Source organism: Hippocampus zosterae, chromosome 4, assembly GCF_025434085.1.
Source record: "Hippocampus zosterae strain Florida chromosome 4, ASM2543408v3, whole genome shotgun sequence".
NCBI lineage: Eukaryota > Metazoa > Chordata > Actinopteri > Syngnathiformes > Syngnathidae > Hippocampus > Hippocampus zosterae.
The window spans coordinates 4,463,699-4,489,255 of NC_067454.1; the positions used below are offsets into that span (position 1 = coordinate 4,463,699).

Consider the following 25,557-nt stretch of genomic DNA (forward strand, 5'->3'; position numbering starts at 1 on the left):
TGCACAAACTTGGGAGTCAAAGGCTACCACACGGTACACCGTTGGAAATGACTGAATCAGGCTATTCCAGGAGGAACATCTGTGATTGGATCGTCACATCTTATTAGGGTGTTATTATGTTGGTATTCCCATACCCTACTGAAAATTCTAATTGAATCAATAATAATCATCTATATATTTCGAGGGCGGCCCGGTAGTCCAGTGGTTAGCACGTCGGCTTCTCAGTGCAGAGGTGCCGGGTTCGATTCCAGCTCCGGCCTCCCTGTGTGGAGTTTGCATGTTCTCCCCGTGCCAGCGTGGGTTTTCTCCGGGTGCTCGGGTTTCCTCCCACATTCCAAAAACATGCATGGCAGGCTGATTGGACGCAATAAATTGTCCCGAGGTGTGAGTGTGGGCGTGGATGGTTGTTCGTCTCTGTGTGCCCTGCGATTGGCTGGCAACCGATTCAGGGTGTCCCCCGCCTACTGCCCGAAGACAGCTGGGATAGGCTCCAGCACCCACTGCGACCCTAGTGAGGATCAAGCGGTTAGGAAGATGAATGAATGAATGAATAATAATCTATATATTTCGATTTTTTTAACTTAAATTTGAACTCTCTCTCGAAACATGAATAAGAATGTATATCAAACTCTCCGCATACATTTGGGTCAATAAAACGAAGTGACGTCAGAGAGACAGCAGCGATTTTGGCTGCTAAAACAACACACTTGAGTAAGCCTAGTTTATTCAAAAGTGATCAGTAGGAACGGCAACTGTCAACACCCAAGTGTGCACAGTCGTTTAGGTCTATAAACTTGAGAGCTGACAGCCCTGCTTGAGCGTACAACGCAGCGCTGGCGTAATTGGGTGTTTTTTAGCGTCCTTAATTAGCGATTGAACATTATTTCCGGAGGACGTCGTATTGCTGATGTCGGAAGCAACAGTTTGTGATCGCAATAAACGACGCCCCGACTCAGTTTGGGAAACAGGTTAAATCAGCCGTTACACCACAACTTCAAAATAAAAACTTAACATGCGTTGATGAGGGTATATTATTTGTTAGGGGAAGGTTTATTTTGAAGTTAGCCTTCTTACCCTTCATATTGATGCCAATGCATAAAAAACGAGTTCACCTGTAAAGGCTGATACTGTGTTTACAAGACTAAATCTAGGGCACAGGTGTCAAAGTCAAGGCCCGGGGGCCAGATCTGGCCCGCCACATCATTTTATGTGGCCTGCAAACAGCAAATAAAGCATGTCAAGTTCCATGACGCTTGCGTCTGAACCAAAATTTCAAATTGTCATATGTAATCCACAATAACAGTCACTATTCTTGAGTTCTGATTTTAAAACTTGTTATTCATCAATATGTTGTACGCTGTGTATGTAATATGCAGAGGTGATAAAAAATTTCTGTGGTTTCCCAAAATTCATTTCAGCCCTGCAAGGCAAATCGTAACCACAATGTGGCACGTGACAAAAATGAGTTTGACACCCCTGATCTAGAGCGTCTTTAGTATCTATTAGCAGATTATGGTGACCTATTGTTAGAGAACACCAGCAATTGAACTAATGGAATAAAACATTAAAAATTCAATGTGAAAATGAAATGAGAAATTGTCGGGAAATTATTTCGATATTCTTAAAATGACACCTCAAAATTTATGTGTGAACCAAAAACAAGTGAGAGCTGCGTGAAGGCCGTTTCAATGTGAAAAGCAGGACACCGCACCACTCAGACCACGTCAAATTTCACTCACCCAGTTTTTGAAAAGAACCTGACAGTGTGGTCGGTCCAACCTTTCGTTCAGTGTGACAGAAGGGCTGCACTGCTCCAATTATGTGACGGCTTGACGGTCAGCAAACGTGATTACCTGATGGGTGAAGAATGACAGTTTAGCCGTCATAAAATGGTGAAACAGCCACTGAAACGTGAAAAGTCAAAGTCCATTACAACATCCCTCGAAAACTTGTTACGTTTATGATTTAAGACATATTACGACGGTTTAAGTCGTAAAGTGTACTTAAAAGACACTAAGTCAATGGGACGATTTGCACCACACTAATTTGCTGTATGTTGTAAAAAAATGTATACTTATAGTAAACGTAAAATCGTCATTTTACCTACAACTGGCAAGTTAGTGCTCTCAAAAGGTGCATCTTTAAAAGTACATTCGAGTCAAAAAATTCTCTGGAGTCGAGCCCAATTCTCGTGTTATGCCTTCAGGCACCTGTTCGCCTGGATTAAAACTGCTTCAATTACATTTGATTAAAGCAGCATTCGATATTGGCCCGTCGAATATTCAGGGTCGTTTGAAAATTCCAATCAGGTTTTATACACAAACAATCTGAATTTTAGTCCGGCAGAAAGCACACCAGGTGCGGACCCTTCACAAAGACTGGTGTTTTACTGGCACCTTGTGGTCAATCATATAACTACAACAAAAGCACATTTCTAGCAGGTAACTGGGTTGAGGTTATTGAAGACAAAAACAAGCCGGCAGTTTGTCCAAATTTTTATTCACAGACTACAAAAGCAGTAATATTTCCAACTGTGGTGCGTGAAGGAGCAGACTTCGCTTTTGATGCAATGGTGCTAGCACAATGGGAAGGATGAATTAGGCCTTTGTTCTCCTCTTTCTTTGCCCACCATCCCTTCTGTCCTGCGCCCAGAGCTTCACAACCTCGAATAAAAGGGAGAAATTGCAGACAAGATGAGAGGCAGTGTCCGATAAGAGCAAAACATGTCCTGCAAACGAGCAAAAACACAAAAGACTGGGAGAACTGAAGAAGGCTTAAAAATGAAACGGTTGGGCCATGAAGTTTGCAATGCGAGCCCGAAGGCACTTTTGCTGCCAATTTCAGTCAACGGTGAGGGGGCAGGGCATCAAAAAATGTCATCCCCCTGAGATTGATGACAAAGCCCGCATTAATCTGCTTAATTAAGGATGCAACACGATCAAGCGTGGGTGGATTCTAAAGTGGATCGATTCAGGTGGATTACGATTCAATTGAGGGTATGATGCAATTAGTTCTAGTCATTGTACATGCATTTGAATGAGGCAGCGCCATTTCAAATGGCTTGATCCTTTGAGGGGAATGAAATAGTATATTATATTAATATGAACTAGCATTAAAAAATAAAAATAAAAGACGTGGCCGTACTTTCAAGAAAGTCCTGCACTGACAAATGCTCTGTCAGGTTAGGAAGTGACTCCGATGGACAGGCTGTGTCACCACCGGTCATCAGGATGGGTTCAACTGTGCCACTGCAATCAGTAACCCAACTCCAAGTGCAACTCTTCATCGTCACATCCCAGTAGTAAAATATTTGTCAGGACTCACTCCAAGACACCTTAAATTAATCTGGATTTGTTCATTTCTGAAATGTGTCGAACATTTTTATTTGTCGATGCAACTACATTGAAAGGGAACCTAATAATATAAACCTCACAGGCCAAGTTGTCCACCAGGCTGATATTCTTCCTCGGATGAATCAAAACACAGGAATGCGCCACCTCCCAGCTCTATTACGACACTCCACTAAAAAGAAAGACGCACAAAATAGACACGCATGCTTGTTGTCATCTGCAGTTTATAAAGGCGACGGTTCAAAATTACAGAATAATTTGTATTGATTGTAGATCTACAATGAATCATTAAAAACTAATTTTACAGACTGGGGAATATAGCTCAAGAATGGGTGGTTTGAGTCAGATGGCCCCTGTGCACAGCGCGTGTCATCAGGTAGAATCAGATTGGAGTGTTGATGCCACTGCAACACACCCCAAGTGATTTAAGTGCAACTCATCACTCTCAAATCCACTCCAGGGACTTTAGTTAATTTCTGCTCATATTTCAGGAAAAGAAGCATGCATGCAATTAAGAAAAGCTGAACTGGCTATTTACACTGCCAAAAAAAGACTAGACATTCCTTTTGCGCCTATTATTTTAGTATTGATCCTTGAGGAAACCTTACCGTGGAAAACAAACGTCGAAATCTTCATTAAGTTGCTGTCGGCTTCTACGTGGGGACCGACTTCAGATTGTAGAACGCAAACCTTAAAGGGAAAATGAACGATCGGTCAGGGGAAAATATTGACTTGAGAGCAAATGTTATTAAGCTACCTCCAGATCGGATGCACCCACGTGTAAACCACGTGGCGGCTGCCCCCCCACCCCCCGTTGCAAACCACTAAACTACTACAGTAAATTTCGAGGCGAACTGGTAGAGATTCGTTCACGTTAATCGTTGTAAAACGTGACTAATCACAATCACAGAGCAATGTCAGTAAGCAACAGGAACAAACAACATCGATGTTTTACAGTGTTGATTTGGACGCTTTTCCAACGAAAGTCGACGGGAAAAAATAAAAGCGGCTTGGTTGTACAATGACCCGTCACAATATCGCTAAGATTCGTCCGTGTTGCCTTCATCTAAATCTAAACCTCATTCGGGACACTCAAACAAATTAACTAGCTTGGGCCCTAGCCTAGCATGTTGTTCTCATTCGTTGCGTTCACCAAGCCGTAGAAGTCCGGAACTAAATGAACGTGTCCCTCCCGTCTTATTAGATGAAAACGCAATTCAGCCAGAAATACTGTCCGATAAAAACTTACCCAAACATACGATCGTTAGAAATGGTTGGCTCTCAAGTTTGTGACCTAAACTAAAGCGTTGTTTCCGCCTGAGACTTCGAACGCCACTTAACGCTTGAACTGTTATCCGATAGGCTCAAAACGTCGGGGCGACGTTTATTGGTCACATTTACTCACGTGACTCTAGCGTTACGACTGATTGGTCAAATCACGATGCGACGAGTTTTGAAACCAACGACGGACAAACTCACAAAACAACGTTCTCATCTACATTTTCAAATTTGAAAAAGATGAGTCGGACGAGAGTCTCATTGAAATGCACTTTTATATTAAAAGATAGCAAAGGGATAACTCACTATATCACACAACACAACTTGTTAGTACTGCCATGGAAATACATATACAGTCTGTTCATATTTACACATCAAATGACAACCAAACAAATCATAAATACCTCTTATTGTTAACTTTACAACAACTATATGAGACCAGTATTTCATAACATAAAGGGGGGCTATTAAATAAATGGCAAAATCCCTATCATTTACAAGGTATAGAAACAGTGGTTAAAATAATCCAGCAAAAGTTAAACAAAACGTTCTTTTCTCCAGTGAGTTTAAGTAATGCAAGTCTAATTACAGTCACAAAATCCCTTTGTACAAAAGACTATACAGCTCAATCAAAACAGTATCCTCAAATGAAATGTCATATATCCGAAAAAATACAATTTGTACAGGTTTAGCATTCTTGCAGCGGAGTTGGAGGGACTGTGAGCTGGGACGACGATGATGGGTCGGGTCACTATGATACTCTGCAGGCCGACTGTCAACCAAGTGTCAGAGACTCATTCTGTAGCTGCCAAGACCCTCTTCCATTGGCTTCAGTGCTTTGTCTAGCAGCAAAACAGCAAGTTGCTGAGCTCTTAGCAGATTCTTCAAAAGACATTGTTCTATAAACATGGTTGTTTGAGTAGCAGTATAGTTGTGTCAACAGCACAAAGGAGGGGGGGAAAACATTCCAAAAGGTAAAGCGATGCACGATAGCTGTAGGTTAAATGTTTTAAAGTGATATGTTGCTAAACTACTAAACCCCCCACCCCCTCCCCACTGCCTGATGCGGTACATCTTGCACAGTGTTTCATGACGCTACACTACTGTTGCAGATATTGCAAGTGCACTTTTGCATCACAGATTTGGAGTTGACCCAAAAAAAAGAAAATGACACTCCAGATAATAATGTTTGGCAAAGCAGAGATTTTGTGATTTATACACTATGTTTTCGTCTCAAAAGAAAACTTCAGAGGAAATTGCACCGGTTGTAAGATATGCTCATATTAATCTATTCAACATAGTGTTTCCAAAACGTGTTCAGTTAAAGTGTGATAGTTTTCCGTTTTTTTTTTCATGCCCAAAAGAACTTGGAATATACTGTGTGTATATATATATATATACTGTATATATTGTAGCAGCCTTAGAATTTTTTTTTAAAGTAACAATTTGAGTTTTCTATAGCAACGCACTAAAAGACGTCATTACATCGAAAGCACTTTTATGCTTAAAAACAGTAATTGGCAGATTTGAGATATTTTGTAACATCGTTAAAACCAAGAAGCAATACATTACAATCATAAGTGCTGTATATATACTTTAAAAATTATAGGGACCAAGGACCAGTAGTTGCTCTGATAAAATTACATGTTGTCCACATCTATGGCAGACTTGCTAGCTATGACCAAGTTAAGGACCACACACAAAGAATGAACTGCCGGATAATATTTCTTCTTTGTGTCATCTACAGTCTGCCTTCATGGTTTATGAATCTGGATGTGTACATTTCCCTTAACCTGACACACATATGGTATATATTTATTTAAAAGCACAACGACCTGTGGACGCATGTGACCATATTTCGTCTGCTATGGTGGAATCAATTATTTCATCCAATGAGTTAAATATCACGCACAAGAACATTTTTACGGCTTCTTATACAGGTGGATGGATCACAAAATATCTGGCGCTTGGGCTGTTACATCGCTGCAACTTCCTTAGTCCAAGGATGAGCAATGGTTAAATGACTTAAGATGACCTTTTTAGGGCAGCATTTGCAGAAATGATACTCGTGCAATCATCTGAAAAGTTCCCAGCTCAGTCCTTGCTTGAAACTGCTAAGCTTGCTCAAGAAAATGTTAACCGCACTACTGATTTGTAGATGCAAGAAGGAGGCATGGAGACGTGGTCAAGGCCCCCGGGGCCTCCTTTGGCACTGTCATAAATACAACAACTTGAAAACCTGCTGCACAAAGCTCAACACAACACCCACTGTTCTGTGAAAGTCTGAAAGCCCACTCAGAAGTACAAAAATCATTAATAAATAGAGTTCATAAAGAGATGAGTGGTTTTAGGGCACCAAGAGTCCGGGGAGGATGTTGGTTCCATTGAATCCAAGGAGGGAAAAAAAAAAATCTGCTAAAAATGGTGATGTTGTACACAGAGAGATATTTGTCGCAATGAGAGTCTGCATCCTTGTGTGTTTGCATCTCTGGTCCTTTGTTTTTTTTTTGTTTCCGATTCCAGCATACTAATTAGTTTACCATTTTGCCTGTAGGCATTTGAGCACAGTACCATGGGGGGGGGGCTGTGTTTGTATGCGCGTACAAGTAGGACGGCGCCCCAGTTTCAGAGAAACCGCTCGGGTTGAGAACTTGTTTGTTTGATTTGGACTCTAAATTTAAAATCTGCACCGGTACCTCGAATCGTCCGTCTGGAGCAGCTGAAAACACATTACAGATGGATTTGCATGTTTTTGCGAGGGAGGTTGCGTGAAAGCACGCAGGCCGCGCCTCCCCCCCCTCAAACTTCACTCTCAGTGGAGGGCTTGCGCATGGACATCCAGCCAGTGTCGGGCAGGCAATGCTGGGCATGACGCTGCGGGGTGATGGCTGAAGGCGTTAAGGTGCTTATGGAGGAGCATTCCGACGCCTCCTCCTGAAGGAGTTGCTCCGTCTCGCCGTCATCCAACGAAGCGCTGCTCGCCTGGAGTGAAACGGTGTCCGTACGCATGCAGGTGTGCAGGCCCCCCCGTGACGGCTTGACTTGTTTGAGATCATCCCAGTAAAGCTCCTCGGTGGACAGAAGGCAAACGCCCTCCACAATACGGATCTTCTCCTTCGTGTACCCTCCATCCACACCACCCTGGACATGAAAGGAAACAGTTAGTCAGAGACGGTCCGGTCCCCGTATGTGAGCGGTCTGAAGGGCGGATCCAGATCCGGACATGCTCACGCTGTTCAACACCTCCAACATTGGATGGAGGGCAACAAGCAATTATTCGTTCAAAGCCAAACCACTCACACGCAATTCAGATCAATGTTAAGCGACTCGGCGACCGCATTTCCTTCACACTTTTCATGCACCGGTAATGATAACCTGGAACCTGATAACATGACAAGCGGTCCACCGTAAGTGACCGCCGTCCCTGAAAGGGTTAACAGACCTCAGTGGAAATGCACTATTCAAACTGCATGGGAAGGGGAAATGGTGTGGTGTCCCGTTTGTAGATGAAACTGGGCTGGCAATCAAGGAATAACTGTAGAAATGTAATTTTGTGTGCGTGCGATGTGTGCCAGCGTCACTGTCATTGATTGTGTCCTAATAATGTCAAAAATGAGACGAGATTACTTTTTTTTTTTGGGACATACTTGACGACTGGGGGTCCTCTTTGGGGGGTTTCTGTTGGAGCTTTGGGGATCTTGTTAGGGACAGGGGTGCTGCTAATTTAGCCATTTTCTTTTTTTTACTTTACTAAAATAACTCAACATCGGTGTGTGTGCAGTTCTTCACACTTGCTAATTGATTCTCAGGAAAGAAGAAGAGTAAATGAATCCGTGGCCTCAAACAATTGGATTGATGATTTTCCTCCTGCGCTTCAAGATGTCCCCTTGACATAGGACAGAAGCAAAATCTTTTTCGAACGCAATAGAAATTAACACACATACGGAAATAGATGACAAGGTCAGTGGGTGTTTTGGGGGGGGGGGGGGCCCGATAGTAAATATTATTCAGAATGGATGTGGACCTGATGTGGACGTTTTTGAGCATTTTTTGGCCACGACATTGACTGGGAGGATTGTTGGCGCCATTTGACTGTCGTTCTTGGACAGTCCCAGGGCGCTTGTGTCTTGCGCCTGTAATGGGCAGCATTTTTCACAGCCCCGCTTTGTTCAGCAGAGAGATCGGTGCTGTTGAACGGTCTGCGGCTGGATGGATGTAAGGCTTGAGGAGCCGACGATGAGAAGAAGGGAGCGGATGCGGATTTGGAGCTGGGAGTCGCAGCTTGGAGTTTGAAGCGGATTACGTGGGACAGGAGAAGTGAACTAATCTCTTTTCGTCAGTGGATGCTACAGCTTCGTGTTTGCTTTCAAAACTTAGCTTGTAGCAGACGTGTGCACATTTTCACCTCTGATCCACTGGTGAAAGGACACTTTGATCCTCTCCTCTTTCATCTATAACTGCTTCAGACACCAAAGTGTATGCAGAAAATTGGTGAAGATTGCACGACTGCCTGTGTCCTATGTGTTGTGTTTTTTTTGTTATTTTGACTTCAAAATGGCGCCGCGAGAGTGGCTGCCTTTCCAGCAGCTCCTATTTTTTTGTTGTTCTACTTCTTCCTTTCATAACTTTGCTGCTGTGAATTGGGAATTTCTCCATTGCGAGACTAATAAAGGGTTTCTTATCTTAACTAGATCCAATAGACCAAATGGATCTTTGGAATTTGTCACTCCTGCTTCTGGCGGCCGTATGGATCAATTTGTATTAATACAGACTTCATAATCCACTACTTGGCCTCGGCAGAAGTTCGGGATAAGATTGTACAGCTCAAAAAACTTTATCTGTCACTTACACGTAACCAAACATCTAAAAGAAATATCGACAAACATGCTCCCAAAAAGCTTTCACACAGCAGTCTGGTTGTCTCGAATCAAGTAGAAAAGAAGGAAAACAAGTGGATGCGGCGTAACTACCTCTCCACAGCACATTAGGACTCAAAAGATAAAAGGGGAGAGGGAGTTGTAGGGATGAGAGAGCTGCAGGGAGCAAAAGAGAGGTAGGAAAAGATGAGCGTGCTGGCGTGGGGAACCGGCATTTCAAGATTATAATTTGCTATTAAAACTAATCTCGGTGAGAAAGAATCTAACAGTTCAAACCTCAAGTCCACTCATCAAAATCTTTTCAAATATTCTCTTAAGTACCTCTTTCTTATATCGGAGTTGATTATATATTGGAGGCTTCTGCGAGGCCTCAATCTTGACCTCTTGCGTGGAAGTCCGGTATGAAGGGTTGCTATAGGTCAGGTTGCTAACGCCCGGGTCGGCGAACTTTGACTTTTTGTGTCTGTTGGGGAAACAGAGAAAGAACATGCAGAACTTGATAGAAGTTGTGTATTAAATAGGATACGAATATTACCGTCAGTACAGAATGTGAAAGTGATGTCCAATGAAGGGACTCACCGGTAAATAATAAAAGCAACGATGAGAATCAGAATAGCCAGTATGGTCAAAACGCCTCCAATCACGTAACTGACATGAAGTCCTTCCCCTGTAAAAAGTGAACATTAATGTTGTGCGTGCGAGACTCAACCGTGAAAAAAAAGAAACCCAAAAACAAATACCCACCGTGGGGAGCGGTGACCACGTTACTCTGTAGGCACCCTTCGACATTGAGGTTCTTGTCGGTGCAGCTGTGAACAAAAATATGAATACAGCTCGAGAAAGCAAAAGAAGAATTTTGTGTCTTTATAATCCCTTGAGGCGGCCCGGTAGTCGAGTGGTTAGCACGTCGGCTTCACAGTGCAGAGGTACCGGGTTCAATTCCAGCTCCGGCCTCCCTGTGTGGAGTTTGCATGTTCTCCCCGGGCCTGCGTGGGTTTTCTCCGGGTGCTCCGGTTTCCTCCCACATTCCAAAAACATGTATGGCTGGCTGATTGAACACTCTAAATTGTCCCTAGGTGTGAGCGTGGATGGTTGTTCGTCTCTGTGTGCCCTGTGATTGGCTGGCAACCGATTCAGGGTGTCCCCCGCCTACTGCCCGAAGACAGCTGGGATAGGCTCCAGCACCCCCCGCGACCCTAGTGAGGATCAAGCGGCTCGGAAGATGAATGAATGAATGAATGAATGAATGAATGAATGAATAATCCCTTGTGACCTCTCAACCTCCACTTTGACCTCTCATAAATAATGGAGAAAAAAAATGCCCTTGTCACCTGACTCCTAAAATGAAACGAAAGAGCCCTATTTAAGGGGCTCGTAAACTACGCCCATCTTTGGACTTCCTGAATGGAGCGGTCCACGTGTTCCTTGCTGCAGTGAGCGAGTGTACGCGTGTCAATGTAGACTTCATACAGAACAACTGAGTGTGCACCCTCGGTTGCACAATTCAAACTGCATGGGAAGCGGAAATGGTGTGGTGTCCCGTTTGTAGATTAAACTGGGCTGGCAATCAAGGAATAACTGAAGAAATGTAATTTTGCGTGCGTGCGATGTGTGCCAGTGTCACCGTGTGCTACATTGATTGTGTCCTAATAATGTCAAAAATGAGACTAGATTACTTTTTTTGGGGGGGGGGGGGACATACTTGACGACTGGGGGTCCTCTTTGGGGGGTTTCTGTTGGAGCTTTAGGGATCTTGTTAGGGACAGGGGTGCTGCTAGTTTCTCTGCTGGGAGAAGTGGGGATGAAGCCTGCAACTGATAAAGAGATGCGCAGAAGGTGCACTTGTCAGTCATACATTCACCATCCAAACATTGCCCATCAAAGAATTGACTGCAAGCACTGCCGAATCATCAGCCACTCACCGGTGGAGCACGGTCGTCCGTCCGGCTCGTCTGGGCATGAGCAGACAAAACTGTTGGTCTTGGCAAAGCATAGGTGAGTGCAGCCTCCATTGTTCACACCGCAGAGGTTGGTACCTGACGAACGAGGAGGGACGTTTCATACAAGCACAAAAAATAAAGAAAAGTAAAGAAAATCCTTCTAAGTTCATTTGAAAGTGACTTTTCCAAGCTTTTTGGACAAATAGAGCTTTGCGAACCATGTGCCCTTTCGTTAAAGGTGTAGCAAAACACGGTATACCTCTGCTATTTCGGCAAACAGGAGCACATCTCTTACCCGTCTGCCTGTTAGGTGATACCACTATAATGTCCATGAGACCCTCAACATTGGCCAGCACGGTTTCCTTGTTACGGCCGGTGTGTTTGTCCACCCGCTGGATGGACTTTGTCTGCCAATCAGTCCAATAGATCCAACGGTCTTGCTGCGAGAGTCGGGAGAAAGGGGTTAGAGGGGAGGACACCGGCTTCAACTGGGGAAACCAAAGGGAGAAGAAGAGAGGAAAGGAAAACACAGACAAGGAAAGGGGGAATGGGAGGAATAAAGGGAGGGAGGGAAAGAAGGAGGAAGAAAAATGAGGGTCAGAGTGGAAAGGAAGAAGAAATGGTCAAGTCAAATGAGCCGAGTATGAACTGGAGAACCAGCAGATGACCGGTGACCAGAGTTACACGGTGAGCGGACACGTGAGAGAGCAGGTGAGTGACGGAGGCGGCAGCCATGAGGAAGGGGAGGTCCAGTGATTGCTAGCTGGGGGACGGGTGGGGAGAGAAGGCTGGTTGGGGGAGAGGTTGGGGGAAGGGCTACCTGTGTTAGGGCAAAGGGGTGGGACACCGGGCTAACGAGGATCTGACGCAATTTCCCATTCAGGTCAGAACTCTCAATCCTGTCCAAGTGGGCATCGACCCAAAAAATCCTGCAGAAAATAACACAGATTCATCAGTGCACTTTAAGCGAACGCTTGCAAGGACACGACTATGATTTACAGTACATGCAGAGTAAAGATAGCATGGTGTGGATTAAATCACAAGGGTTCTACATTTATATATATTTTTTCATTAAAACTACCTGCGGTATTTATAAGAGCCTTGCTTATTTGTTCTTTTTTGGTGTTTTTGTCTTTTGTTTTGTCACATGTTGTTTGTTGTTTCATCGTGTGGACCTGATATGGACCGTTTTCAGTGGTTTTTGGCCGCGACATTCGTCAAAGGAGAAGTATCTGCGCTTGGTGGTTGCGCCTTCTCGGCAGCACGCCTGTACCAGCACAGATGTTGATTGGGAGGAATGTCGGCGCCATTGACTGTCGGTGCTGGATAGACCTGGGGCGCTTGTGTTTTTTGCGCCTGTAATGGGCAGCATTTTTCACAAGCCCGTTTTGTTCAGTGGATATGTCGGCGCTGTTGGACAGTCGGCGTTGGTGCGGCTGGATGGATGGCCGCTGAAGTTGAGGATGAGGAGAGAGGAGCGTTGGCGAAGAGCGCCGATGCGTATTTGGAACCGTGAGTCGCAGCTTGGAATTGAAATGGATTTCCATGGGACAGGAGAAGTGAACCAATCTCTTTTTTCGTCAATGGATGCTACAGCTTCTTGTTGACTTTGAAACTTAGCTTGTAGCTGACGTGTGCGCATTTTGAGCATGACGTCTCTGATTCACTGGTTAAAGGACATTTTCATTCTCTCCTCTTTCATCTCAAACTGCTTCAAATTACAAAGCGTGTGACGGAAAAATGGTTCGGACTGCACGACTGTCCGTGTTTTATGTTATGTGTTGTGTTCATTGTTTTAATTTATGTTAACTGCTTTATTAAGCACTTTGTTACAGCTGCCGCTGTTGTGAAAGCGCGATATAAATCAGCATGTATTGTTTTGGTATTTGCTAGATAAGCAAATAGGTCGTTTCTCTCAGACATTTCTGGGCATGCAGATATAGAGTCAGAACAGCATTTTCTAAGAATAAATGCAGTCTCTGACCTTCGTGTGTCATAGTCTAAGGTGAGTCCATTGGGCCATCCGAGGTCAGTATTGATGAGAACTTTACGGTCCGTGCCATCCAGGTGAGATCGCTCGATTTTTGCGATATGACCCCAATCGGTCCAGAATAGGAACCTGCGCATACAAGGCTAAACTGGTGAGATGAGAAGCAAAAACAAGTGCTCATATGTTCTTATATTCATTCATTCATTCATCTTCCGAGCCGCTTGATCCTCACTAGGGTCGCGGGGGGTGCTGGAGCCTATCCCAGCTGTCTTCGGGCAGTAGGCGGGGGACACCCTGAATCGGTTGCCAGCCAATCGCAGGGCACACAGAAACGAACAACCATCCACGCTCACACTCACACCTAGGGACAATTTAGAGTGTTCAATCAGCCTGCCACGCATATTTTTGGAATGTGGGAAGAAACCGGAGCACCCGGAGAAAACCCACGCAGGCCCGGGGAGAACATGCAAACTCCACACAGGGAGGCCGGAGCTGGAATCGAACCCGGTACCTCTGCACTGTGAAGCCGACGTGCTAACCACCGGACTACCGGGCCGCCTTGTTCTTATATCTGGGGTGAAATAGAAATGTCGTCTTTGGATCTCACCCTTTGCTTGGGAACACCGCAATGGCTCTGGGTTCATCCAAACTGTTGTTGACGAGGACTTTGCGGCCGGTGCCGTCAATGCGCGCCACCTCGATGGTGTTTCGTCCGGTGTCGGTCCAGTACATGTTTCTGGCCACCCAGTCCACGGCCAGTCCGTCTGTGGTCTTTAGACCCTGGCTGATGACAGTCTCCATGCCAGTGCCGTCAAGGTTTGATCGTCTAAACGATAAATAATCCATGCCAAACACGCATGTAGTATTATTACCACAACAACTTTAGCCCAGCAGAATTTTAGATCGATACCTTATCACATCCAAGGCGACATCAGTGTAGTACAGTTTGGCATCGACACTGTCATAGTCTAGCGAAATGACGTTGTGCAATTCAGGCACGGGGACGTGCACGTCTGTGTGATCGTTGGTGTCCAAGGAGATTCTCCGCACGCTGACGCGGTTGGAGAAGACCAGAAAGGTTTCCGGCGAGTCGTCGCATGATCTCCCGTCTCCCTTGAGCAGGATGCCGGTGGGACAAGCGCAGGAAGTACCGTTGGGGCGAGGAAGGCACAGGTGCGTGCAGCCGCCGTTCCTCTCGCCACACTTGTTGAAGCCTGAGGAGGACACGGGAGGGAGGCGATGATGCAATGAAGGCGAGATCGTGGCTGGAGAGCTCGGCTTGAACACTTCTGATCTCAATGCCTTGAAATTTTTCACGAGTAGGAGAAGGATTGTGAGGCGCGGCGTGTCTGGTCGTATAAACGGCATTTAAGTATCATGGCCAGACGTCTCCAAACGGCTGAACTTTGGACTAAGCGATAATTCACGGTTGCTATTGGTTGGTTCCTTCACAGAAGACTCACCCAGAGCCCTCTCTCTGTCCACGGCTTGAATGTCCATCAGTCCCGGCAGGTTGGCGCGAACGGTGATCGTGTTGGCGCCAGAATTCTTGTCGGCCCGCTGGATGCTACGACTCTGCCAGTCCGTCCAATAGATGTGAGAGCCTAAGAGGGTTAAGCCATACGGGTGCTGGACCGGTGTCACAAGGGTGTGGCGGTTTTGGCCATTCAGATCAGCAGCCTCGATGCGCTGCGGAGGACAGGAGGGGGAGATGAAACGCTTTCAAAAGTTTCCTTTGGGACAACTTCGGATTAGATTGCTACTTAATACTGTGTAACTACACAAGCGTAACAAAGTCATGCGCTCTGAGTCAACGCTTACCTCAGTGTGAGCATCAGCCCACAACAACTGTGAGCCAGCCATGTCTATGGCAAGACCGTTGGGCCATCCGAGGTTGTTACTGATGAGAACCACTCGATCGGACCCATCCATTGCCGAGCGCTCCAGCTTCGCGTGTTCGCCCCAGTCGGACCAGTACATGTAACTGTCAAGAGATCCACGGATAAGGTTACGCCATGATGTAAACAAGGAAATCCCAAAAAACAAGATGCGTCTTCAGAGGCGTTGGTCACTGTAGTTAGCCTTTTTTAGCGATAAGAATGCTAACTGAGGGGGTCCGTTTTGGGGGCCTCAGTATTGCATCCCTGCTTTTTGCAGATGATGTGGTGCTGTTGGCTCCTTCAAACGGGGCTCTCCAACTCTTACTGGAGCGTTTCGCAGCCGAGTGTGAAGCGGTTGGGATGAAAATCAGCACCTCCAAATCTGAAACCATGGTCCTCTGTCGGAAAAGGGTGGAGTGCCCCCTCCGGGTCGGGGAGGAGATCTTGCCCCAAGTGGAGGAATTCAAGTATCTTGGGGTCTTGTTCACGAGTGGGGGCAGGAGGGAGCGGGAGATCGACAGGCGGATCGGTGCAGCGTCTGCTGTGATGCGGACGTTGTATCGGTCTGTCGTGGTGAAGAAGGAGCTGAGCCAAAGGGCGAAGCTCTCAATTTACCGGTCGATCTACGTCCCAACCCTCATCTATGGTCACGAGCTATGGGTCGTGACCGAAAGAACGAGATCCCGGATACAAGCGGCCGAAATTAGTTTTCTCCGCAGGGTGTCCGGGCTCTCCCATAGAGATAAGGTGAGAAGCTCGATCATCCGGGAGGGGCTCAGAGTCGAGCCGCTTCTCCTCCACATCGAGAGGAGCCAGATGAGGTGGCTTGGGCATCTGATTCGGATGCCCCCTGAGCGCCTCCCTGGTGAGGTGTTCCGGGCATGTCCCACCGGGTGGAGACCCCGAGGAAGACCCAGGACACGCTGGAGAGACTATGTCACCCAGCTGGCCTGGGAACGTCTCGGGATCCCCCGGGGAGAGCTGGAAGAAGTAGCTAGGGAGAGGGAAGTCTGGGCTTCCCTGCTAAAGCTGTTGCCCCCGCGACCCGGCCCCGGATAAGCGGTAGATGATGGATGGATGGATGGAGAATGCTACCTAGAAAAATCTGTCATGCTCACCCCATCTCATGGTAAAGGGCGATGGCGCGAGGGCTGTCCAGGTTTTGCCACACCAGAACTTTTCTCATGGAGCCATCCAGATTAGCAACTTCGATACGATTGGTTCCTGTATCAGTCCAGTAAATCTTTCGGCCTACGGCATCCACTGCGAGACCGTCCGTTGTCATCAATCCTGCAGAGAGAGAAGTAGGTGGAGCTAGTCACACTGAAACTTGCGGCACTTAAGTTACCAACTGCAGTCCTGCTCACCTGTAGAAATGATGTCTTCTTTAGCGGTTCCATTTATGTTGGCTCTGCTGATCCTTTTAAGTGTACTATCTGACCAGTACACCTTCCCTGCAGAAAGATACAAACGACAACAATGTCAAAATGTACGCCCTACTTTCCTGAAACCTGAGCTCAGCTCACGACATTTTACGTCTTTGACAGGACACACAAACCATCTTGCGGGTCGACTCCAATAGCAATCGTGTTTTTCATGGAACTGTTGACAGCAAGAACCACGTCGGCGAAATATGGAATGTCCAAAGACACCATTCGAATGTCCGTCCTCCGTGCAAAGATCAGGAAGCTGTTCATCCCTGTTTAAAAAAATAATAATAATGAGTAGTTGGAAATGTGATTGGTTTTTTGTATTTATGAAAAATACTGATGCTGGAGGTGAGGAAAAAGATTTTCATACCGGGCGTGCAGGTCTTTCCATCGGCCTGAAGATTGATGCCGGTGGGACAAGAACAGCTGTAGGCTTTGGGAGCAGGAGCCAGGAGACAGAGGTGACTACAGCCTCCGTTATTCACCGCACACGGGTTGTGGACTACAAGTGGAGAAACTAGAATTCAGCTCAAACATTAAATTAGGCTACGGGGTATCATCATCTTTTGTTAAGCGTTCAGCGGGACATTTAGTACCTAACCATACCTGAATGAGTTCAAAAAATAATAAATGACCAAACAACATGGAGGACAATGTTGATGTTTTCTCTACCTAGCCATCTATTGGAACAAAATAGCAGAAAATGGCATGTTTACTATCTTGGCATCAGAGCCACCGACCTAAAAAAATGAATCAATAAATAAAAACATTTTTAGACACGTTTGTTGCTTGACTGCCTGTCAGGTCCACATTAATGATTCAGCAACAACAGAAAAAAAAATGTCATCTGCACTCTGAATATAGAGCAGATTTATGTCGACGTTGACAGTGACATGGACATCAAACAAGTTGTTTCAAGCAACGGCTGACTACAAAATATTTAATACACTACATTTGCTGGCTAGTTAAGTCAAGTCAAGTCAACAGTATTTCTAGAGCACTTTCAAACAGCCATCGCTGCATACAAAGGGCTGTACATGGAGCGATTTAACATACACAATAAACAGTAAGACGAATCCGTAATAAAGGCACCTAAAGGTTTACTGCTAGGTAGAAAGCACCTAGCAGTAAAATCAAGAACAAATCTAAGTCATGCTGATTTTCCTGTCCCCATTTAAAAAGTGTCAAAAATGAAATGCGCCATTCTGAAGGGCTCACGCGGTTGGACGAGTGACCCCCCCCCCTCACACACACCTGTTTCACGGTGTCTCTGGAACATGTGAATATCCATGAGGTTCTCCAGGTTTTCTGCAAGCGTGTGCCGTCCCAAGCCGGTGAGCTTGTTCGCACTCTGGATGCTCTTGGACTGCCAGTCAGTCCAGTACAGCATGTCTTCATGGACAGTGAGGCCAAAGGGGTGAGGCAGCTGACTGCCAATCAGAACCTGCATGGGATGGGTGTGTAAGATTAGTAGTCATTCAAACAAAACCAGGTTCTGGATTTTTTAGTTTAGATTTCGGTGCGAATCAAAACTGAGAGTACCTGTCGGTCAGATCCATCAAAGTTTCCATACTCAATAGTTTTCATGCCAGCATCGGCCCAATACAGGCGTTTCGTCTCATAGTCAATGGCAAGCCCATTGGGCCACGTCAAGTTGGAAGAAATGATGACCATGCGACTTGAAGAGTCCATCCCAGCACGCTCAATCTTTGGATTGGCGCCCCAGTCAGTCCAGTACATGAAACTATGGAGAAAAGACATCTCTTTGCAAATGTCCTGTCACAAAAAGTCTCTCATACTCTTCACATTTCCTTGAAATATCTCACCCTCCAACGGGGTCGACAACAATGTCCCTGGGCCGGTCAAGGTTCTCCCATATGAGTACAGTCCGCATGCTCCCGTCTGCATTAGAAACTTCAATACGATCTGTACCTGGATTTAAAAAAAAAGAATCCACTTTTGCATACAGTGCAACCTCAGAAATAAGACCACCTATGTTACTGCTCAAGGCGGTCTTATTTTCGGGGTGGTCTGATTTCTGAAGTGGCATGCAGTAATGATAATGCAGAAGTAATGTGGCTCACATGCAACAATATACTGTAGCGTCATGTACACACAATGAGTAATAAATGATGGAATGTACATGCAACTTTATTGTACACAAAAGAAATTTAAGCATTTGAATAGTCTATGTACAGTATGTATAAGGCAAGAGAAAAAAACTACAGCTACAAACTGTGGTTCTTAGAGGAATATATTATATTTTCACAGAGTAAAATGAATATTCACATTCAGTACTGGGTTATTTTCTGTGTAACGTTTTAAAACTGGGATGGTTACCAGCATCAGTCCAGTAGAGTTTGTCGGTCACCCAGTCAATAGCCAAACCTGCTGGACTCTCCAGACTGGTGTCCACCACCACCTGCAAGAGCAAAACAAAAGCCGCCTTTAAACTCAGTCATGGAAGTCAAGAGTTGGAGCTTTCATCTCAGTTTGTTCTTCTCTTATTTTTAGTCATACTATTTTTTGGTTATGGAGCAGTCTGTATCCTTTGAGGGGGGTTCACCATGCTTTGTGTGCCCACTGGCTAAAATCTCAGTCGCCCAAGATTTTAAAAAAGGCACTTCTTCGTCTCTAGGTGGCAGTATTGCACCAGACAACTTCGAACTGCCTTGTTGAACGTGGATGCTGAAGGAAACGGAATTTCTGGTCCGTTCAAGACTGACTTTTGCTTACTTCCTGCTTGCTGCCATTCCAGAGGGCTCTGTTGATGGAATCAGTGGTGACATCAGTCCAGTAGATGTAGCCGTCTCTGGCATCCCAGTCCAGTGCCACGGCATTGCGCACATCAGCCAGAGGGATGACATCATCGGACATATCCTCTGTGTCGAAGCTGATTCGTCGGATGTCCGTCCTTCGGGCAAAAAGCAGGAACTTGTCAAGACCTGATTAAAGACCAAAGGTCTTCTGTCAGTCTTCTATTTTAAACAACGGGTCAAGAAAAAAAAAACAATAACACACTGACACATAGGAAATGTACACAACTCATGAATTACCGTTGTTATTGCACAACAATACTCTGGTTTATCGAATTAAATACAAAAATACACACACAATACACAATCTCTTTTTTTTAAATTAGCCATTAAAGTGCATAATTAGAAGACAAGGATAACATTTGAACTCACTGTTTGCACAGTTGCTGTGGTCCACCCTCTTAAAACCAGTTGGACAAGCGCAGGTATAGGTCTTGTTGCCAGGGAGACACAAGTGGCTGCAACCGCCATTGTTAGCACCGCAGCGGTTCTTGCCTCCTATAAAACATTTGAAAAATGTCGTTGTCAAAATCAAATCGACACAGCGGCTTTGTGGATGTACGTTTCACGCGATAATATTGCTGCGCATTTCAAACAAAACTTTTAAGATTGAGGATTATGTCGCAACCAGAGGAATTAGCGTCAAAGTAGAGGAAGTACTTTGTGACCGCGATGAACGCGGCGACAAATATGAACAAACTTAAACCAAAGCATCCAAAATACGGGGAGTTGTGTCCTGACCTTCAGGTTGCCTCTGGGGGTGCAAGGTGTGGATATCCATGGGGAAGTGCAGTTTGTTACGGATAATCTCTTGGTTCTTGCCGGTAAATTTATTGGCACTGTTGATGCTCTTCGTGTGCCAGTCAGTCCAGTAGAGGCTGTCCTCAAACACGGTGATGGCAAACGGGTGAGGCAGGCCTAAGGAGGAAACGACAGAATAGTCAGAAAAAAGCTCATAACGGGTCGAATACGGGAGGTTGGTTGATCGAAAAGTCGATCTTTGGTCAAAAAAAAAAAAGGTTGGGCACCCTTGCTCTAGATCAAGGGTGGGCAATTATTTTCCCGGGGGGGGGCAAATGAGAGGCAGAAAATATTGCGGAGGGCCGGGCCAAAAGTTAGAAATAGAAATAGAAAATAAAGAAGATAGCACAATGTGTTTTTTATGCCAGTAATAATGTAACATTCTCATCCACATCACACTCAGCACCGGTTCTCCTCAAGGATGTGTACTGAGCCCCCTGTTGTTCACGCTCTACACATTTGACTGCTCTCCGACTCTTATTAGCGGTCCAGTTTGCGGAAAGTTTTAACATGATAACAATCAAACCATTCTAGGAAATGTTCATTTACTCGAGCCACAAGCAATTCACTCCGAGCATGGAAATTGCCAGAATCGGACTGAGGAAGAATCGCTTCCTTGTTTTTCAAAGTCCCGTAGACTTGAGTCTTTCTGACTTCAGGCGTCTCCTGAATGTTTCGTACTTTGTTACCCGCTTCGTTTAATTAGACACATATCACTTTCCCTGCCATGGTCATTACTCTCTCCCTCTTTCTTCGGCTTCCCCGCCCTCCCTGTGCTCTGCAACTTGAGGTAACTGCGCCACCTGTTGTTGAAATACCTGTCATTACAAGTCCAAACGAAATGAATGCAATCAAATGTTAATTGTGCACCAATCTTCGGCGGGCCGGATTAAAAAGACCAACGGGCCGGATCCGGCCCGCAGGCCGTAGTTTGCCCACCACTGAGTCTAGATTAACAGAATACTGTATATGTCAAATCGAATCTTCACTTAGTCTGTAAAGCGAGTCAGATTTTCAGATTTTCTCAACACGGTCAGATCCAGGTGGGTGGCTTGGCTGCCTGTGTGTTTTTCTGATCGTATCCTAACATGAGGGTGACAAATAATACACCCGCTTCCCTCCGCTGAATCACAAAAGCCCAAAGAGGCAACTAGTTTTGTCATGGTCACCTTCCTCCGTGTCATCAACACATACTCCTCGTTCCCTCTGCTCTTGTTCTTTCCGGGACAGCTGGACGAGCAGCTGCGAGCCAACGGGGCATCAAGCGCCGGCATCAAGCCTCCACAGTAATGTCCCCTTTAACCTACATGTGGCACCTCTCACTGCTCTCACACCACCGCAGAGTCGGTCACACTACCCCCCCCCCCCCCCCCCCGCCCACTGATCACCGATAGTGGCAACGAGCAAGCATCGCTTCCAGATGGACATCAATTTGCTTGGATGGTAGCGCAAGAGATTACATCGCCAACTCTTGCATGTGTGTGTGGTCTTAGTTCTTTTAACTACATTTGTCTTTGTACTTGGACTACAGTTCATGGTGATCAAACGGTTGTCAGCGTAAAATTACGGTATTTTCTTTCGGAAACCGCAAAGCATTGATGATATGCAATAACTCACATTTAATCAACAGAGTAGCATCGCGCACAGTGCTTAGCGCATCTGCCTGACATTTCTGGACTATGGGTGGGTGGCGCTGGTTTATTCTTCATGGATGGACTAGTGTGGATTGACTCCGCATACTTCAATTTCATCCCACATCCCCCCCCCAAAAAATATTTATAGATGTGAATGGCTTTTTTTTTGATGGGAAAGGCTCCAGCTCTAAAATATGAGAAGCGCAATATTATTTTCAACTCAGTAGGCCAGCCGACGGTAAATTACAAGCACGATAATAAACACCATGATATATAAATATTGTACCACTCTGATCGTGTCAAACAAAACTGATACTATTTCAGCGTGGACGTTTTGATGCAGTGCGTGTTTGCAAAGGGCCTCATTAGATTGAGCAGATGTAGCTAAAGTCGTGTCAAGTTAGCTTCGGATCAATGACAGGACAAATGCTACAGAAAGCATGAGACTGATTTTGTTTTTGTTTTGTTTTTTTGCGAGCAAAATTCACGTTTACGCCTGTCAAGTCAAGTCAAGAGTATTTCTCGAGCACTTTCAAACAGCCATCGCTGCATACAAAGTGCTGTACATGGAGCGATTTAACATGCACAATAAACAGTAAGACGAATCGGTAATAAAGGCGGTAGAAAGCACCAAACAGTAAAACCAAGAACAAATCTAAGTCATGCTGAGTCGAATGCCAAAGAATACAAGTGAGTTTTGAGGAGGGTTTTGAAGATGGGCAGCGAGGAGGCTCGTCAGGCAGACCTTTCCACAAGGGGGCGCTGTTCAGCTGCTTTATCGTCCACTTCCGAGGACAGATTGTGTCACATGCAGGAAACGACTCACGGTGTTTTTTTTTTTGTTTTTTTTTGCACTGCACAATATCTTCAGGCACACATACTGTACTTCCAAGATCAAGTTGACAACCAAAGAACCCTCATCTTGCCTTGCCCACCCTCCACCCTGGGGGTCCACAGGTGTGTAGGCTGGCAAAAGATTAAACAGCCACACCCGCCCACTGTACAGCTCCGGGAAACTCGGCACACATCCAGCGAAAGCACACCATCACACGGCGACGCGCACGCGCGCGCGCCAACATGCAACATCAATGTACTGTAATTGCAAGGAGATACTCATTAACATTCTTTGGCACAGCAGCCCGGGCAGTTGAAATGAGCGGACACACACGCACGTCCCCATTTGTCCCGTGTGTTGTCTGAGCAAACAGCGGCTCTGGAGAGCGGAGAGGGCCAATTACAGCCTTTTATCCTCAGAGCACACATCATTAAGGAAGGCTCGCACGGACAATGGCGCGTGCACGCGAGCGCAAACACGCCGAGCGCCTTGCGCACACTTGAACAATCTTGACTGATGTCACTGGTGTGCTTTCAGGACTGATAAAAACTTGAGAAGAAAAAAAAAAAGACTTTCAATTATAAACGCGCCAACTGACTTGGGTCAATAGCCCAAATTAAGATCAAATTCTAAGGAATTACCGGACAAACTACCATTTTTTTTGGTAGATCTTTTTTCCACTAAGTTTTAGTAGCTCTATTTGTTTTTGTCTGCACACACACACACACACACACAGACCGGTTTATGTGATTTGTGGGGACTACTTTTTAGTTCATCACTTTCGGGGACCACCCTTTCCAAATGACATACAGCTCTGCAAAAAATCAGGGATACACAAGGTGGTGGTGTTAGCCTATAAACACCTTTAAATATCAGAATTTATGAAGTCACATGTTGGACCGTGTCCACACACACACACACACACACACACTCACACACACACACTTGTGCCTTTGCCCCCATTTATCTTTCGCCTCTGCGAAACTAGCACAAAGAAACACGTGTGTCTGGCATCACATTGCTTTCATTGTTCCAGGATTTAATTGTCGAAATCTAAAATTTGAAGAGATGAAAGTGAGACAAGGGATCAATATTCTGTTGGCTCACATGTGTGGTCGTCAGATTCCCAATTTAGCATTCATCAACTGAGGCATGCGTTTTGTGTCATGTGTTCTTTTGTCGGTAAAAGAGGCATTCATTTGCCTTTTCATGCAAATACCGTGCTAATTACATAGTGTGTGTGTGTGTGTGTGTGTGTATGCCTAATGCGCATAACAGTCTAAAGAGGTCAAGGATACGAATACTGATCTTTCAGTCCGAAGCATTCCGCATGAAAACGGAAAATTTCCAGGCAACACGCGACCATCAAAGTACATTTTATCATTCAGACAGGAACCATATGGAAACAATGTTTATTTATGTTTACCTTGGTTGATGACAGCTTTACGATTACGTCCGTCCAGATCTGCTCTTTCAATGACATGGTGCTTGGCGTCCACCCAGTACATGCGGTGGCCGGCATAGTCGATCGTTAGGCCATTTGGCCAGAACAAGTGAGTGTCGGCAATGACCCGTCGATTCGAGCCATCCATATTGGCGTATTCGATGCGGGGCGTGTTGCCCCAGTCGGTCCAGTAGATTTTACTGAGGGGAGAACAAAAAAAACCCCAAAAAAACAAAACCCAGCAGTGCTACATTAGATGGCTGGTTTAAACCTCTGGGACAAGAGACGAACAGAATTGGTTATCTCTGCGCTGCTTTAGACGAAAATAAAACTGTGCTGTGCTAAACTGTGCTAAAGCTGCCTAATACTAAACTTGGACTTTGAAGTCAAGATGGCGCCCGAGTAGGCAGCCGTCAGCAAGTGCTCTCATGAGCCTTGCTTTTTTTTGTTGTTCTTGTGTTTCTTTTGTGACTTTGTGTTTGTTGTTACGTCGTGTGGACTTGATGTGGACCTTCTTCGGCATTTTTTGGCCACGACATTCATCAAGGAGGAGACTCTGTGCTTGGTGGTTGCGCCTTCTCGGCAGCATGGGTATACCAGCACTGTTTTTGACTGGAGGAATGTCGGCGCCATTTGACTGTCGTTGCTGGACAGTCCCGGGGCGCTTGTGTCTTGCGCCTGTAATGGGCAGCATTTTTCACAGCCCCGCTTTGTTCAGCGGAGGGATCGGTGCTGTTGAACGGTCTGCGGCTGGATGGATGTAAGGCTTGAGGAGCCGACGATGAGAAGAAAGGAGCGATAGCGCGGAGCGCCGATGCGGATTTGGAACTGGGAGTCGCGGCTTGGAGTTTGAAGCGGATTATGTGGGACAGGAGAAGTGAACTAATCTCTTTTCGTCAATGGACGCTACAGCTTCGTGTTTGCTTTCAAAACTTTGCTTGTAGCAGACGTGTGCACATTTTTCAGCATGATGTCTCTGATCCACTGGTGAAAGGACACTTTGATCCTCTCCTCTTTCATCTATAACTGCTTCAGACAACAAAGTGTATGCAGAAAAGTGGTGAAGATTGCACGACTGTCTCTGTCCTATGTGTTGTCTTGTGTTGTTTTTGTTATTTTGACTTCAAAATGGCGCCGCGAGAGTGGCTGCCTTTCCAGCAGCTCCTATTTTTTTGTTGTTCTACTTCTTCCTTTCATAACTTTGCTGCTGTGAATCTGGAATTTCTCCATTGCGAGACTAATAAAGGTTTTCTTAATCTTACTAAGTGTTCTAGCTTGACAT

The 25,557-nt window shown here is 45.5% G+C and overlaps 1 protein-coding gene, 1 long non-coding RNA gene and 1 other non-coding gene across 6 annotated transcripts in view; all 3 read right to left on the reverse strand.

Moving 5' to 3' along the window:
• Positions 1–2,482: 2,482 nt before the first annotated feature.
• Positions 2,483–4,727, reverse strand: LOC127598972 (uncharacterized). The gene is made up of 4 exons (XR_007961963.1): positions 4,600–4,727; positions 3,959–4,040; positions 3,434–3,522; positions 2,483–2,663 (listed from the first exon to the last, which is right to left on the reverse strand). It is a non-coding gene; the product is annotated as an uncharacterized LOC127598972 (long non-coding RNA).
• LOC127600117 (small nucleolar RNA SNORD67) lies at positions 3,687–3,800 on the reverse strand. The gene has a single exon (XR_007962283.1). It is a non-coding gene; the product is annotated as a small nucleolar RNA SNORD67 (small nucleolar RNA).
• Positions 4,728–4,886: 159 nt separating the features above from the next.
• The window catches only part of lrp4 (low density lipoprotein receptor-related protein 4), a 102,565-nt gene continuing 81,894 nt past the window's right edge, over positions 4,887–25,557 (reverse strand). For 2 of the 4 annotated variants that reach the window (XM_052062439.1, XM_052062438.1), the window contains exons 14-38: positions 24,258–24,475; positions 20,303–20,479; positions 19,934–20,059; positions 19,482–19,690; positions 19,086–19,167; positions 18,572–18,677; positions 18,288–18,489; positions 18,000–18,189; positions 17,116–17,247; positions 16,874–17,014; positions 16,683–16,769; positions 16,434–16,605; positions 15,257–15,419; positions 14,899–15,124; positions 14,346–14,649; positions 14,043–14,261; positions 13,430–13,564; positions 12,266–12,374; positions 11,741–11,933; positions 11,428–11,541; positions 11,208–11,319; positions 10,250–10,314; positions 10,085–10,172; positions 9,827–9,968; positions 4,887–7,769 (exon numbers count right to left, since the gene is read on the reverse strand). In XM_052062439.1, the coding sequence (XP_051918399.1) occupies positions 7,428–7,769; positions 9,827–9,968; positions 10,085–10,172; positions 10,250–10,314; positions 11,208–11,319; positions 11,428–11,541; positions 11,741–11,933; positions 12,266–12,374; positions 13,430–13,564; positions 14,043–14,261; positions 14,346–14,649; positions 14,899–15,124; positions 15,257–15,419; positions 16,434–16,605; positions 16,683–16,769; positions 16,874–17,014; positions 17,116–17,247; positions 18,000–18,189; positions 18,288–18,489; positions 18,572–18,677; positions 19,086–19,167; positions 19,482–19,690; positions 19,934–20,059; positions 20,303–20,479; positions 24,258–24,475 (4,054 nt within the window). In that variant the 3' untranslated portion in view covers positions 4,887–7,427. Of the gene's footprint in view, positions 7,770–9,307; positions 9,662–9,826; positions 9,969–10,084; positions 10,173–10,249; positions 10,315–11,207; positions 11,320–11,427; positions 11,542–11,740; positions 11,934–12,265; positions 12,375–13,429; positions 13,565–14,042; positions 14,262–14,345; positions 14,650–14,898; positions 15,125–15,256; positions 15,420–16,433; positions 16,606–16,682; positions 16,770–16,873; positions 17,015–17,115; positions 17,248–17,999; positions 18,190–18,287; positions 18,490–18,571; positions 18,678–19,085; positions 19,168–19,481; positions 19,691–19,933; positions 20,060–20,302; positions 20,480–24,257; positions 24,476–25,557 lie in introns of those variants that run through there. The other 2 variants (XM_052062440.1, XM_052062441.1) reach the window with 2 other exon arrangements.